This window comes from Eurosta solidaginis, unplaced genomic scaffold (assembly GCF_040869045.1).
Source record: "Eurosta solidaginis isolate ZX-2024a unplaced genomic scaffold, ASM4086904v1 ctg00001059.1, whole genome shotgun sequence".
Classification (NCBI taxonomy): domain Eukaryota; kingdom Metazoa; phylum Arthropoda; class Insecta; order Diptera; family Tephritidae; genus Eurosta; species Eurosta solidaginis.
Window position 1 is genome coordinate 380,299 of NW_027136903.1, and position 17,990 is coordinate 398,288.

The following is a 17,990-nucleotide window of genomic DNA, read 5'->3' on the forward strand; positions in this document are numbered from 1 at the left end:
AACACTCATTACTACTTACAAAGGAATTGGCCGGCCGGTTGCATGCTTCGCGTCCCGATATGGTCGCCAAGCCTAAAGGTTACTCACTGGAAGAAAATACAGGCCTGCCAAAATACTGCTCTCAGAACCGCTACGGCCTGTTTTCTTACGTCCCCAGAACACCACGTACACAATGAGGCGAGAGTACTCCCAAACAGTTCTGTTTCTGTTGAATACCCAGAAACCTGGGCAGCCCAACAGACATCTGATTGATGAAGCTACACCTCCCATGGGCTTAAGGGGTAATCTCCGTAATCATAATGAGGAATAACGGCAAAAATTGCATGCATTTCCCTACCGCCGAAAGCAAATTTGAATAAATTTTGAAAGCAGCTATGTGCTATAAAACGGCGCAAATATTTATCACGTCGTAATGGGTTAAAAATAATGATTTTTTCCTTCACACATCAATAACGTACTTTCCATAAAATATTTCAAAATACGACATTTGCAAAATTTTGCAAATGGACACCAGAAATAAGTGTTTTTGATCTCCTGAAAAGTTACTGAAAAACACATAACTGTTTTTGGGAGCGCAGCGACGTTATGCTTTAATTATTTACAGTTCGAAGGTATCTGGTATATGCACTATGGAATGACCCTCGACGATCCTAGGGCTTTCCGCTGCCGAAGAATGAATTTCACGTATTTATATATAAACCCAGACGAAACGGGGTATAGAGCAGAAGCATTCAGAATACGTAATAGAGGGTAAGTATTTTTAATTGCAGGCAAAGCTTTTGGTTTTAGTTGAAAGTTATGTTGTCTTTTATGTTGTTGATTTTTCGATAGGGTGCAAAAGTGAAGACTTGTGTCAAAAGAAACTTTTCTCAAATACCAAGCGCATAGGTAAAATATTAGTTTCCCTTTTCGTTCTCAAAAAATAGCACTGAAGATGGCACAACACCGAACCCGGTTCGTTTTCAAATCAAATTTGACAAGGAATGATGGAAAATTGTTCCAATATACAGCAATTACTTGAATTGGGACCAATTCCCGCCATTCCGCGTCAATTTTGGTACGGAGACAAACCGGTTTCGGCGTTGCGCCGTCTTTAGTGCAATTTATCGAGAACGAAACAAGAAAAACAATTTGACTATAAAATTTGATTTTGAAAAAAATTTCTTTCAACCCAAATAACTACACTTTTCTTTATATTGGAACGAATTTCGGGGAAATTCCGCTTATTTCAAACTTTCTGCTAACGTTCGAATCGCTAAACTGTCGAAAAATTCACTGCAATTTTCAGTATTTCAAACTGGTCTTTCTTTAGATTTTGGGAGTAGTACAATTATACTTCAATATCAAGTACTTAACAAAAGCGTGTTTAACTCAAACTGATTACTCGTTCGTCAGCTCGCGCTGCTTTTATTCAATCTATTGTCTCTTCCGCATATTTCTCCAAAGGTCTAGACGTTTCACCTTCTGCAACTGTTGTATCTCCTGCTTGGTTACCAGCTATATATGTACATGTATATTTGTAGTCAATGCTTTTCTACTGGTCATATGCGTGTGTATGTATGAGTAACTACTTCGGCGATGACTACATCTGTGTGTGTGGAATATATCTTCGTTGCCTTTATGTACGCGTGTAAATGGATTAAATTGATGTGTTCGTGTACACAAGAGTGGCAGCTTGCTTTATTGTTGTTGTGCCTTTATTTACTAACAGTCTAGTTATGCTAACATTCGCAACACTGCCCTCCACCTAAGTCGGCTCGTCCCGATCTAAACACTGCCAGCCTGTCCAAATGAACCACTTTCATTTTCTTTCGTGGTTAGTATGATGCAAACTACATCGTTGATTCGTTTTACAATTTTTGTGGGCCTTCCTACTTACACTGTAATTTCGGATACAAACCATTTTTTCGTTGTGGGTTGTATAACAGCACCAAATATCCTTCCCGAAAGCCTTCTGAATTAATTGCTTTATCATATCTGGCTTTCATCTTGTCACTCATAATCTTGGTTCGTTGTCTTACAAGATCGTGTATTTCCTTCATCTCTTCCTTCAAGACGCCAGTGGATTTCTTGGTATTTCTCTCCGAATCGGCATTTATCCCAAACATCAAATCAGTTGACAGTCGAAGGTCATTGCCAGAAATTACCTTTGCGGGAGTTTGGCCCGTTGTTTCATGCACTGCCGATAGGTAAGCCATCAAGAATAATAATATGTATGTATCCCACTCTTTATGGAACTTGTCCACTACTTTCCTCAAGCGCTCCTCCAAGGTTCTATTGTATCGTTCCACCATACCAACGGGTTGAGGATGCAATACAACTGTATCCGTGTTTTTCGAATGCCCAATGTCTTACACATTTCTTGGAACACAGCTGCTTCAAAATTCCTGCCTTGGTCACAATATAACTCCATTGGTACACCTCCACCCCAATTATTTGCAAACCTGATACTGTTTCAGCTTCTTGATTTGGGATTGAGTATACCTCTGGCCATTTGCTAAAGTAATCCATAACCACCAGTACATATTTGTTTCCGCTATTGCTAGTAGGAAATGGAACTGCGATATCCATAGCGATCCTTTCAAATGGTGCACCTGAGTTATATTGCTTCATCTGGCCACGACTTGGGGATTCGAGCCCCTTCGCTCTGCTGCAAACCTCGCAGTTGGCAATCCACCCCATGACCGACTGACGGCAAAGAACCCAATAGAATCTCTGCTTAATTTTCTCAAGCGTCTTCGTGATCCACAGATGACCTCCACTTGGACCATTATGTAGCTCGTTGAGAACGTCAGGAATCCTTTTCCTGGGAACAACTACTAGTTTCCTCTTACATTGACCATCCTGTATCCAAACTGTTCCAATATGACTTCGCAATAGGACTCTCTGCTGACATCTCTTTATTTGGTTTTCGTTTCTTTCGAGCCCTCGCATAACATGTGACAGATCTGTATCTTCTTGCTGACACTTCCTTAGTTGTTCCATGGCCCATTCATCCGAACACATTATAGTCATAAGCCGGACATCTATGATGTTTTCCTTAGCCTCAGCTTTCGAACAGTGTTTGCATTCCAAATTACATGGTCTTCGTGACATTGCATCGCCATTCCCATGGGTACTACCTTTCCGATGCTCAATGTAAAAGTCATAGCTTTGTAGTCGCCCGATCCACCGTGCCAATTGACCTTGTGAATTACGGAACTGCAGGAGCCATTTCAACGCCATCTGTCCTGATGCGGAATCGCTGCCCGTAGAGGTACTTGTGAAAATGTTTAATGCACTCTAACAACGCCAGCAACTCTCTGCGTGTAACGCAATAGTTCTTCTCTGGTTTTCCAGTTCGTAGGCTGAAATCTCCTGTCCGTCGACTAGTTGTGATAAAACGACTGCTATAGCATATTCACTGGCATCTGTATCTAGAATAAGTGTTGCTCCTGCAATCGGATATGCCAACATTGGGGCAGTGCACAAACGCTCTTTCAATGTTTGGAGGGCCACATCTTGCTCCTTCTTCCATTCAGAAACTTTATTTTTATACTCAGTTCAGCAGAGCTCACAAAGTATATTAAGTTTGATTGGATAACGGTTGGTTGTACAGGTATAAAGGAATCGAGATAGATATATACTTCCATATATCAAAATAATCAGGATCGAAAAAAAAAATTTGATTGAGCCATGTCCGTCCGTCCGTCCGTCCGTCCGCCCGTTAACACGATAACTTGAGTAAATTTTGAGGTAAATTGATGAAATTTGGTATGTAGATTCCTGAGCACTCATCTCAGATCGCTATTTAAAATGAACGAAATCGCACTATAACCACGCCCACTTTTTCGATATCGAAAATTTCGAAAAACGGAAAATGTGCGATAATTCATTACCACAGAAAGCTAAAACGATGAAACTTGGTAGATGGGTTGACCTTATGACACAGAATAGAAAACTAGTAAAATTTTGGACAATGGGCGTGGCACCGCCCACTTTTAAAAGAAGGTAATTTAAAATTTTTGCAAGCTGTAATTTGGCAGTCGTTGAAGATATTATGATGAAATTTGGTAGGAACGTTACTCCTATTACTGTATATACGCTTAATAAAAATTAGGAAAATCGGAGAAGGACCACGCCCACTTTTAAAAAAAAAAAATTTTTAAAGTAAAATTTTAACAAAAAATTTAATATATTTACAGTATATAAGTAAATTATGTCAACATTCAACTCCAGTAATGATATGGTGCAACAAAATACAAAAATAAAAGAAAATTTCAAAATGGGCGTGGCTCCGCCCTTTTTCATTTAATTTGTCTATTTACCAATCCTTTTTAAATTTGGTAGGGGCATAGATATTATAACGTTAACTGTTTTCTGTGAAAATGGGCGAAATCGGTTGAAGCCACGCCCAGTTTTTATACACAGTCGTCCGTCTGTCCCTCCGCGTGGCCGTTAACATGATAACTTGAACAAAAATCGACATATCTTTACTGAACTTAGTTCACGAACTTATCTGAACTCACTTTATCTTGGGAAAAAAATGAACGAAATCCGACTATGACCACGGCCACTTTTTCAATATCGAAAATTACGAAAAATGAAAAAAATGCCATAATTCTATACCAAATACGAAAAGAGGGATGAAACATGGTAATTGGATTGGTTTATTGACGCGAAATATAACTTTAGAAAAAACTTTGTAAAATGGTTGTGACACCTACCATATTAAGTAGAAGAAAATAAAAAAGTTCTGCAGGGCGAAATAAAGAACCCTTGAAATCTTGGCAGGTATTACATATATAAATAAATTAGCGGTATCCAACAGATGATGTTCTGGGTCACCCTGGTCCACATTTTGGTCGATATCTGGAAAACGCCTTCACATATACAACTACCACCACTCCCTTTTAAAGCTCTCATTAATACCTTTCATTTGATACCCATATCGTACAAACAAAGTCTAGAGTCACACCTGGTCCACCTTTATTGCGATACCTGGAAAAGGCGTCCACCTATAGAACTAAGGCCCACTCCCTTTTAAAATACTCATTAACACCTTTCGTTTGATACCCATATTATACAAACGTATTCTAGAGTCACCCCTGGTCCACCTTAATGGCAATATGTCGAAAAGGCGACCACCTATACTACTACCACCACTCACTTTTAAACCCCTCATTAATACCTTAAATTTGATACCCATATCGTACAAACACATTCTAGAGTCACCCCTGGTCCACCTTTATGGCGATATTTCGAGACGGCGTCCACCTATAGAACTAAGGCCCACTCCCTTTTAAAATACTCATTAACACCTTTCGTTTGATACCCATATTGTACAAACAAATTCTAGGGTCACCCCTGGTCCACCTTTATGGAGATATCTCGAAACGGCGTCCACCTATGGAACTAAGGATTACTCCCTTTTAAAATACTCTTTAATGCTTTTCATTTGATACACATGTCATACAAACACATCCCAGGGTTTCCCTCGGTTCATTTTCCTACATGGTTATTTTCCCTTATGTTGTCACCATAGCTCTCAGCTGAGTATGTAATGTTCGGGTACACACGAACTTAACCTTCCTTACTTGTTTCTTGTAAGCTCATGGAGGCTATGGGCTACGCTGGCAAATTTTGGTACAAATTGGCGGTAATATGTGCACAGCCAAAGGAAACTTCTCAATTCATGCAGGTTCTGTTGTCTTGGCCAATCCTTTACAGCCTCTATCTTTTCATTCGCAGTGTAGATGCCCTCTGTCGTTACCACGTGACCCAAATAACTTACTTCCTTTTTAAACAGCGAACACTTTTTGGCACTTAGTTTCAGACCAGCGCCAGGTATTGTCTGGAAAACTTCCTCTAAGTTCTTAAGATGTTCTTTAAAGTTCTTTCCCAATTCGATATTGTCGTCTAAGTACACTAAACATGTTTTCCAATGGAGTCCTTTCAGTACCTGTGTAAAATATATTAAATTATTTATTTGAGTGGAGACACCATACATACCCCTAAATATTTAAACAAGATTATTTAAGGAGGTGGCACCCTTGAGTGCCGAATACCGAATCTTCTTTATTAATAAAAACTTCAGCGTATTTATACATATGCCCCTATTACGGTATACAACTCAACTTAGTTGGGTTGTAATTAAAACAACTCAACCTTCAGACAACTCAACTCCTGTTTGGTATTACGAATTACAACTTATTTCAGTTGAACTTGAATTGGTGCTGCCAACCTAAGAAAGTGTTGATTTGACAGATAAATGAACAGCTGATCAATTTGTGGTGAAAATTTAAGCTTTTGCAAAAGTAATTTTGTTATTACGAGATATTATATGATATGAAATCTATTTTATAATGGCGAAAATGTTGGTGATTAACATGTCGCGAATGCAGAAAACATTCGCGTGATCATTCCAATCCCTTGGAACTACCAAGCACCAAGTAAGAAAATGTTTAAGTGACAAATGATGAGCTTCAAATGAAGTTATTTTGCAGATTTGAAAGGAGGCATTTTACTCATTACTAAACAAAATTAAGGACCAATTCCACAAACGCTTTCGAGGGAAGGCTGAACCCCTATTATAAAATTATGCGTCACATTCAGATCCTTGCTGATGGCTACTATCAAAAATGATGTGGAAATGATTTTGGTGTTGGAATGGTTTTAAATATTATTGAGAAGCATATTTCAGCAAAGTGGATTAAAACCCAAACAGCAAAAATTGTATTTTACTCTAAAACAGGATGCCCAGGAGTAGTGATTACTAACAATGGAACTCACGTTCGCATAATTTCACCTATTTTGGCTGCATCCCAACTGCGGCCAGCCTCGTCCAACTTCGGAATATATTCAATGTAATCCTTCGTTTAAACGTTGTTTTTTCTATAAATGTGCACAAAATTGTTGATTATTGTTTGATTAAAAAATGTTTAACTACCGGCTTTAAATTTTTTGTTTTTTTTTTTGTAACGTGTTATGAGCCCGTGCACCATCTAACTCTCATCAAAGGTGGATCAAAAGACGCGTTTCGCTGCGTTTTGGTAAGTCTAGTTGAGGGGTTGACTACTAATACTGCTAATATGTTTCTTTTCCGCCTTCGGATTATTCTTCTCGAGGTCAATACGCGTCTTTGGACACTTCTCTCGTAATTTTTGATAGCGTATTAGCAGTCGACCCCTCAACTAGACTTTTGCATCCGTTTTTAGGATTCGAAAGCGGAAATTAAAAATTTTATTTCTGTCGCAAAATATTTACAAAAACCCACAAAATGGCCCGAGGGTCCGAAATCTGAGCCCCGATCCACGGTTTTTTTACACAGAAGACCTGGGTAGGTCCAACGCCTTTCTGCATTAGTGTGTACAAAAAATCTGGCACAATACATCCACATGAAAATTTGAACCGAAATGATATGATAGAAATTAAATTTTTAATTTTTGTTTTCGGATTCTTAAATCGGAGGTCGAAACGCGTCTTTTGATACCAACTTTGAAAATTTTTGTTAAAAATTAGGTGGTGAACCGTCTTCTAAAACGTTGCATTTTTTCAAAACAACTGCAAAATTGTATGAGACAACTGCTAGTAATCAGTTGTAAGATTTTGACGCGTTTGACAACTACACTAACACAACGTTGTAAACGGTAATGCCACAAAAAGTTGTTAGACGAGAAAACTCAACTAACATTTTTTTTGACAGGTTGAGTTGTAATCTGTAATACCAAATTGCGAAATTTCAACCCAACCAGAGTTGAGTTGTAAACGATAATAGGGGCAATAATTCTTATGCGCTACTTAGTTACTACATAAACATATACATATTTACTCTTAATTCTTACATTCTTACTAAGTCTAACAAAATAACAAAAGTCATGTAGCCAAGCGTATGCATACACATTCGTACACACATTCATAAGTTGCTTCAATGTACTTGCTGAAAGCGTGTGAAAATGTTGGAGTAGAGGAATACGCGGTGTCAGCAAATTCTTAGTTACAGACTAAACAACTTAGACACCGTGTGTGTTATGTGTGTAGATATGTATGCAGTCACTTTGGATACATTACACCTGATCCATAAATCTTTAAAAAGTAGCTGGTGCATTACATAGTCCAAAAGACTGTAAATTTCCAAAGACCAGCACCGACACTGAAGGCTGTTTTCTCCTTGTCTTCCTCCTTCACTTCCACTTGCCAGTAGCCGCTTTTAAAGTCCAGTGTGGAAAACCGTTTCGTACCAGAGAGCGACGTCAATTCTTGGCAATGGGTAGCTATACTTTTTCGTAACGTCATTCAACTTCCGGTAGTCCACGCAAAACCTCATTTTTCCATCCTTCTTCTTCACAAGTACCACCGGTGAGCTCAATCGACTAGCTGTCGCTTATTTCTTGTATGATTTGACTCACAACTTTCTCCTTCGCCAGTGAAAGACTACGAGGAGCTTGACGGATCGTCCTCGCATCTCCAGTGCTAATTTGATGTTTCACTACATTGGTGCGGCCTGGATTGGAGCCATCTTGGCCAAATATATTTGCGTACTTTGGGAGCAGTTGATTTGCCTTATTCTGATAGTCTTCCTCTATACCCTCCGTCCATGCCGTGATGTCATTTGAAAGATCAATGTTGCTTGTTGAAACGTTTTGCTGGATCTATTCACAGTTAATAATTACATCAGCCTCTTGGCATCTTCCCAATATAGTATCAGTTTGAATGGTGACTTGAACTTATTGAGTACTCGTACCGGAATACGTCCATCTTGTTTAGTTGTACCCAGGGTTTTTCCTACAAGTATTTTCGTTGTTGATTTGTTTGCTGCCTCGACAGCCCACAATTTGTTTTTTCCACAATCTCCATCAATCTTTGCCCAAATGACCGCCTCCGATTTTGGTGGTATTTGCTAATTCTCCTCCACCAGCACTTGTTTACTGCTGTAGCCTTTTTCGTAGCCAAAATTAAGTGGCACATCCATGTTCTTATATCGCATCTTCTTGCTTTGCATGTCGATCTTGATGCCTTGGTCGATTAAGAATTCCACTCCAATTATGATTGCATCAACAATCTCTGCCACTAAAAAATTCTGTAGTACCGTGACGTTCCCAATTGCGACTTCACATGCTACTTCTCCTAGAACCTGGGTGTCTACTCCAGTGGCTGTAACCAATATTGCTCCATTCAATGGTCTTATCTTCTCGTTGACTAAATCCGATCGAAAGATGGAATGAGATGCACTCGTTTCTACAGTCAGTAAACGTTCCTTTCCAACCACACGTCTCCCGATGGTGAGATTGCTGGACCTTCTTCCAATTTGCGAGATAGAGATTATGGGGCGTTCAATTGCCGCTGACTCGCTTTAGTTTAACGACTGAGTAAACTTGGAGATTTGCTCATATCCTTCAGCTCTGCGTTTGCGGCCACCCACATTGTTGGAACTATTTATTAGGACCGGTGCTGCGATGACGTAGAATGTGAGCTGGGTTGCCGCACTTGAAACATTTCATAACTCCGGCATTTTTTTGTTGTGATCTCTTCAGTGCTTCCAAAATTATGTCTATCCAATCTGGCTTTTCTACTTCCATGCGATGAGCTTTGTATGCGGGCTTACTCAAAACGCTGTTTCCTGAGTCAGTGCATGGGATACAGTTTCAGCAAATGTTGGCTTTGGATTTGCGTATGTAGCTCGCTTCGTTTCCACGTCCCGTATGCCATTTATAAAGCTTTGGATTTTTACCCTCTCGATGTATTCCACGGTTGCGTCCACATTTGCTAAATGGGCCAGCCTTTCGACATCCGACGCAACTCCTGCAAAGTCTCATTCGTTTTTGGTAGCGGTTTTGCAACTCAATTTGGTATATCTGTTTCCTGTGCTCGCCTTCGTAACGTCTCTCAATAGCGGCCATTAATGCTTCATAAGTCTGGTGTGAGATGTCAGCGTGCGACAACATCGCGAGCCTGCGATGGCTGGAAGAAGTGGTTCCAAACCTCCAAAGGCAAGGCACGATCGCGCGGTTTGAGGTGGTGGATAAAGCTCAAATCACAACGTTACCAAAAGTTAAGGTGTGGATACCATGCGTGGTGACGTCGGAGGATACACTTCGACTTCTGCAGAATCAGAATCCGAACATACCGACAAAGGATGGGGAGGTACTTACTGTATCTCGGCCTACGGGGGAAGATCAGTTCTACATCTTCCAAATAAACAAGCAGGCGGAGGATCACAAAATTTTATTTTAATTAAAAAATGCCTGCAGATATGGTTTTTGGATGCGCAGACGCAAGAAGACGTGCTATTGTGCGTGCGAATCGTAAAAATGCGATGGATCGGAGTTCAGAACAGGTCGACTTCATTTCGATCAGAATCGATTTGTTTGCCTAATAGATTTCTTGATAGAAGTTTTTAAAGAAAGATTTATTATGCCAATTTAACTCAAATTTAAACAAAACAAGTAAGGAAGGCTAAGTTCGGGTGTAACCGAACATTACATACTCAGTTGAGAGCTATGGAGACAAAATAAGGAAAATCACCATGTAGGAAAATGAACCTAGGGTAACCCTGGAATGTGGTTGTATGACATGTGTATCAAATGGAAGGTATTAAAGAGTATTTTAAGAGAGAGTAGGCCATAGTTCTTTATCTTTTTAGGCCATAGTTCTATGGATGGACGCCATTTAAGGATATCGCCATAAAGGTGGACCAAGGCTGACTCTAGAATTTGTTTGTACGATATGGGTATCAAATGAAAGGTGTTACTGAGCATTTTAAGAGGGAGCGGGCCTTAAGTCTATCGGTGGACCCTTTTCGAGATATCGCCATTAAGGTGGGCCAGGGGTGACTCTAGAATGTGTTTGTACGATATGGGTATCAAATGAAAGGTGGTAATGAGTATTTTAAAAGGGAATGGGCTTTAGTTCTATAGGTGAACGCCTTTTCGAGAAATCGCCATAAAGGTGGACCAGGGGTGAGTCTAGAATATGTTTGTACGATATGGGTATCAAATGAAAGGTGTTAATAAGTATTTTCAAAGGGAGTAATCCTTAGTTCTATAGGTGGACGCCGTTTCGAGATATCGCCATAAAGGTGGACCAGGGGTGACTCCAGAATGTGTTTGTACGATATGGGAATCAAATGAAAGGTGTTACTGAGAATTTTAAGAGGGAGTGGGCATTAGGTCTATAAGTGGACGCCTTTTCGAGATGTCGCCATTAGGGTGGGCCAGGGGTGACTCTAGAATGTTTGTACGATATGAGTATCACACGAAAGGTGTTACTGAGCATTTTAAAAGGGAGTGGGCATTAGGTCTATAGGTGGACGCCTTTTCGAAATATCGCCATTAGGGTAGGCCAGGGGTGACTCTAGAATGTGTTTTTACGATATGGGTGTCAAATGAAAGGTGGTAATGAGTATTTTAAAAGGGAGTAATCTTTAGTTCTATAGGTGGAAGCCTTTTCGAGATATCGCCATAAAGGTGGACCAGGGGTGACACTAGAATGTTTGTACGATATGGGTATCAAACGAAAGGTGTTACTGAGCATTTTAAAAGGGAGTGGGCATTAGGTCTATAGGTGGACGCCTTTTCAAGATATCGCCATTAGGGTGGGCCAGGGGTGACTCTAGAATGTTTGTACGATATGGTTATCAAACGAAAGGTGTTACTGAGCATTTTAGGAGGGAGTGGGCATTAGGTCTATAGGTGGACGCCTTTTCGAGATATCGCAATTAGGGTGGACCAGGGGTGACTCTAGAATGTGTTTGTACGATATGGGTATCAAACGAAAGGTGTTACTGAGCATTTTAAGAGGGAGTGGGCATTAGGTCTATAGGTGGACGCCTTTTCGAGATATCGCCATTAGGGTGGGCCAGGGGTGACTCTAGAATGTTTGTACGATATGGGTATCAAACGAAAGGTGTTACTGAGCATTTTAAGTGGGAGTAGGCATTAGGCCCATAGGTGGACACCTTTTCGAGATATCGCCATTAGGGTGGGCCAGGGGTGACTCTAGAATGTTTGTACGATATGGGTATCAAACGAAAGGTGTTACTGAGCATTTTAGGAGGGAGTGGGCATTAGGTCTATAGGTGGACGCCTTTTCGAGATATCGCAATTAGGGTGGACCATGGGTGACTCTAGAATGTTTGTACGATATGGGTATCAAACGAAAGGTGTTACTGAGCATTTTAAGAGGGAGTGGGCATTAGGTCTATAGGTGGACGCCTTTTTGAGATATCGCCATTAGGGTGGGCCAAGGGTGACTCTAGAATGTTTGTACGATATGGGTAAATAACGAAAGGTGTTACTGAGCATTTTAAGACGGAGTGGGCATTAGGTCAATAGGTGGACGCCTTTTCGAGATATCGCCATTAGCGTGGGCCAGGGGTGACTCTAGAATGTGTTTGTACGATATGGATATCAAATTAAAGGTATTAATGAGGGTTTTAAAAGCGAGTGGCCCTTAGATGTATATGTGAAGGCGTTTTCGCGATATCGACCAAAATGTGGACCAGGTGATCCAGAAAATCATCTGTCGGGTACTGCTAATTTATTTATATATGCAATACCACTAACAGTATTCCTGCCAAAATTCCAAACGCTTTTGATTTCGCCTTGTAGAACTTTTTCATTTTCTTCTACTTAATATGGTAGGTGTCACACCCATTTTACAAAGTTTTTTCCAAAGTTATATTTTGCGTCAATAAACCAATCCAATTACCATGTTTCATCCCATTTTTCGTATTTGGTATAGAATTATGGCATTTTTTTCATTTTTCGAAATTTTCGATATCGATAAAGTGGGCGTGGTTATGGTCGGATTTCGGCCATTTTTTATACCAAGATAAAGTGAGTTCAGATAAGTACGTGGACTGAGTTTAGTAAATATATATCGGTTTTTGCTCAAGTTATTGCGTTAACGGCCGAGAGGAAGGCCAGACGGTGGACTGTGTATAAAAACTGGGCGTGGCTTCCACCGATTTCGCCCATTTTCACAGAAAACAGTTACCGTCATAGAATCTATAAAAAAAAAAAAATAAAAAATCTATGCCCCTACAAAATTTAAGAAGGATTGGTAAATTTTTGTTCGACTTATGGCATTAAAAGTATTCTAGACAACCTAAATGAAAATGGGCGGAGCCACGCCCATTTTGAAATTTTCTTTTATTTTTGTATTTTGTTGCATCATATCATTACTGGAGTTGAATTTTGACTTAATTTACTTATATACAGTAAAGATATTAAATTTTTTGTTAAAATTTCAATTTAAAAAATTTTTTTTTAAAAAGTGGGCGTGTTCTTCATCCAATTTTGCTAATTTTTATTTAGCGCATATATAGTAACAGTAGTAACGTTCCTGCCAAATTTCATCATGATATCTTCAACGACTGCCAAATTACAGCTTGCAAAACTTTTAAATTACCTTCTTGTAAAAGTGGGCGGTGCCACGCCCATTGTCCAAAATCTTACTAATTTTCTATTCTGCGTCATAACGTCAACCCATCTACCAAGTTTCATCACTTTATCTGCCTTTGGCAATGAATTATCGCATTTTTTCGGTTTTTCGAAATTTTCGATATCGAAAAAATGGGCGTGGTTATAGTCCGATATCGTTCATTTTAAATAGCGATCTGAGATGAGTGCCCAGGAATCTACATACCAAATTTCATCAAGATACCTCAAAATTTACTCAAGTTATCGTGTTAACGGACAGACGGACGGACGGACGGACGGACATGGCTCAATCAAATTTTTTTTCGATACTGATGATTTTGATATATGGAAGTCTATATCTATCTCGATTATACCTGTACAACCAACCGTTATCCAATCAAAGTTAATATACTCTGTGAGCTCTGCTCAACTGAGTATAAAAATACACACAACTCTTCCAAATAAAATGAAGAATTAAAAAAAAATTATTTGAAAGACAAATATCGCAACATTTGTGTATAATCTGTCAATTAATTTTCATTCCGACTGCTCAGAGGCAATACTTTCAAACCGATAATTTTTGGTCGGAATCGAAATTGAGAACTCCAATCCATTTCGATTCCGAAAAAAATGATCGGAATCGGAATTCAGAACACCTGATAAACAAAAACAGCTGATTAAACTGGTTACCGAATCGGAATGAAAACGATTCGAAATCGACTTCGAATCGATTTTTTACAATCGGAATTGAGACCACCAAATAGAAACCGAGTCGAAATCAATGTCGTTTTACTATTCAGAACAGGCCTGAATGTAATAATAGCAATGTAAATAAATGTTATGTTTAAAGACACAGTCCCCCGTAGATCCGCGCCAGCCAAGGGGACGCAGTTATTTTATAATATAGGTAATGGTTTTTGATATGGGTTTTCAGTTTGGTCGTTAAAACAAACTTCTGGTAACACTACGGACTCATTCAGTCTATATTATTTTAGAGATGCCATATATGTCTTCTGTTCTTCCAATTGTGCTTCAATCTTCGATGTTATGGATGTCTCCAGGGAGATGCCATTGTCGACGTTTGTGCAGATATTGCAGCCAATATCGTCGGTCCAGTGCCAAATTCACGAATGTGGATATTTGATGTTTTGTGAAAAAAGCGTTTCAAACCTTGGAGACATTGTTAAAAATAGAGATTTAATTAATACAGATTTAATTTTGTATATTTCAACCACCTTTGGGAGGTTTACTTTTGTAAACTACTAAGCAATGCTAATTGAAAAATGTTTATATTTTATTTTTTCAAAAAATGCACATTCGTTTTGGCTTTGCAAAATTTAACATATATAATATTTCGTTTGAACAAAAATGGCACATTCGTGACTTTGGCATTGTAACGACGATATATGATGACGCACTTATTTTTAGCACTGCTTCGTGTTCGACATCAATTTCAACTTCGTCATCGAATTTGGCATCAACCAGAGAGGATAGATAGAATAAGTGACGTCATTTCATACTTTTTGCGAAATTTATTTGTAATGTCCCATTTGAGGGGTAATTTCATGAGGTATTTTTGATTGTTTTAAAGAATTGTATTAATTAAGCAATTCATCCTCTTTCCAACAATCACAATATATATTAATATACACTTCTTAAAAATGTGTAGAAGCCAATTTTCTAATACCCGCCAATCAGTTACATCTACTATATATTTGTGAAAGTATGTCTGTATGTATGTTTGGACTTGCAGCCTAAACCGCAGAATGGAATCGAACGAAATTTTGCCATGACATACCCTGAGTGCGTCAATCTATGGTAGGCTATATAAAAATAGTTTTCGACAAGGGGGCGTGACACCTCCCATACAACTGGAATTTTTCGTAGTCAATATATCTGAAAGTATTAAGGCTAGACGACTGAAATTAGGTGAGTGGTTATATGAGACCAATCCCTACCCCTCCAGAAATGCTGGGTATAACGAAAAATAAAAATGTGTAGAAGCCAATTTTCTAATACCCGCCAATCAGGTACATTACAAATAAAAATTGAAATGACGTCTCTTATTCTACTATCCTCTCTGACGATATTTTTGTCATTGTTGAAACTTGGCTGACTCCAGTTTTTTTTGATGGCTAATTCTTCGATCCCAATTTGTTAGTCGTTTTCCGTAAAGACAGGGATGCAGGAAAAACTGGGCGTTCGCGAGTTAGAGGTGTACTTATTGCAGTTCAACGCAAGTATAATACTTCCCTAATTCAGCTGGATAATAACGATTCGCTACTTGACCAGCTCTGTGTTAATGTTAGTGGCTCTACGTACTGCGGCTCTCTATTCGTAATGGCATCTTATATTCCGCCGAATAGTTCTGAAGATCTTTATAAAGCTCATGCTGACAATATTTCGTCTGTAGTTCTTAATAAGCCTTTGAGGCTTATTTTTTAGATAACATGCTAAGCTTAAACTTACTGCAAATCAATAACTTCACTAAAAGGCTTGACAGAATATTAGATCTTATATTCCTCAGTGATAATATTAATTTTAACATATCCGAATGCCATGCACCATTTGCTCCGTCGGATATGCATCATACTACTATTGTTCTTAAACTTGAGTTTTATGAGTTTTGTGTACCCTCTAGAAATGATGATATCGCTTTTAATTTTGCACGGTGCGATATGTCTATCATTAACCATGTTTTCTCGGAAATTAACTGGGCTGATCTTTTTTCCTCCTCAGATGTTAGCATTTCCTATGAAATATTTATATCATAGCTTTTTGACCTATGTTTAAGGCATGTTCCAGTCTTTAACAAAGGGTTTAAAAAAATTGAGGAATTTGCGAAACAAATACTACAAAAAGTTTAGTCAGACCAAGAGTCTGTCCTTTTACGAGAAGTATCAGCAGTATATAAAGGAGTTTAACTGTTTGGATAAGTTTCTTTACAAATAATTCTTAGCTTTCAGATAAACATTAAGTCCAATCCTAAAACATTTTGGAATTTTATTAAATCTAAAAGGACCTGCTCCTCAGTTCCTGCTTTTGTCTTTTACCAAGATAATGTAGCTAAAAATCCTAGTGCGGTATTGAACCTGTTTGCGGACTTTTTTAGTGCTAATTTTGCATGCTATAATGATGCCCCTTCTTTCTGATTTAAATTCTTCTCTGGATTTCGGTTCAATGTCCATCTCATGTGACGATATCTCAAGTGTTATTACTAAATTAAAGCAATCGGTCAAGACAGATTCTGATGGTCTCTTAAGTGCCTTGATTAAAGGTTGTCCGGCCTTAGTTTTGCCTCTTGAGATCCTGTTGACATATTAACTTTAGTGCGGGGAGTTTGTTGATGCTTGGAAACTTGCATCGAAAACTCCTGTCTACAAATCTGGAAATAAGAGTGATGTCTGTAACTACAGACCTATATCAAAGCTCACTACTGTTTCGAAGTTATTTGAATGTGTTTTAAAAGACAAGTTATACTTTTCAGTGAAGAGCCTAATTTGTGCCAAGTAGCATGGTTTTGTTGCGGGACGTTCGACGGTCACCAATCTAGTGGAGTTTAGTGAGTATTGTATATCTGCTTTTGCATCTGGATACCAGGTAGATTGTGCTTATTCTGACTTCTCCAAAGCTTTAGATAAGGTATCACTTATTCATAAACTTTCCTGTCTTGCTTTTCACTCAATTTTTCTGTAGTGGCTATAATCATATTTAATTAACAGATGGTGTATTGACTGTACTGATGGTGTATCATTCGATCCTTACGTTGCGACTTCCGGCGTTCCGCAAGTCAGTATTCTTGGACCCTTGGTCTTTGTCCTGTTCGTCAAGGACATCAGCGCTTGCTTTTCCTATGCTAGGTTTCTCTTGTATGGTGATGATCTTAAAGTTTTCTCCTATATAAAGTCTTCGCGTGATATTTTCGAACTTCAGTATGAAATTAATAGTCTCCATTCCTGGTGCGTTAGATCGCACCTCTATTTAAATATTAGTAAATGCTTTCACGTAACCTACTCTAAATTGAGCTTTAAGTTTAATAGTTCATATACCATTGATAACAATCCAGTGCAGACTGTTGATAAAATCAAGGACCATGGTGTGGTTTATAATACCAAACTTTCTTTCAACAGCCATGTAAACTTTATCATAGCCAAATCGTATGCAATGCTTGGTTTTATTCGGCGCAATATTTCCGAGTTCTCTGACCCGTATACACTTAAATTGCTCTACAATTCATTTGTACGATCTCATCTCGAGTACGCCACTATCATTTGGCGACCGTTCCAACAGTTTGCAATTAACAGGATTGAGCGAGTTCAAAAAGTTTTTCTTAAATACTGTCTGCGGTCGCTTAGATATACTAGCCCGCTTCCCGCATATAATGCTCGTTTACTTCTTTTAAATCTTAAACCTTTAGAAGCGAGTAGGTCTATTCTTTCTTTGACCTTTTATATTGCATCATCCTTGGGGATACAGATTGTGCTGCTCTTCTTAAGAAAATTTATTTTAATGTTCCCAGAAGAGAACTTAGAAGCTTTTACCCTTTTTATGGCATTAATAGTAAACGAATTATGAGTGAAATGCCCCAAT

The 17,990-nt window shown here is 38.7% G+C and overlaps 1 protein-coding gene across 1 annotated transcript in view; it reads left to right on the top strand.

The window, feature by feature from the left end:
- Positions 1-17,990, top strand: part of LOC137235738 (uncharacterized) — a 126,302-nt gene that overhangs the window by 25,403 nt on the left and 82,909 nt on the right. The window contains exon 3 of the mRNA XM_067758602.1: positions 605-750. Coding sequence (XP_067614703.1) covers positions 605-750 — 146 coding nt within the window. The remainder of the gene's footprint in view (positions 1-604; positions 751-17,990) is intronic.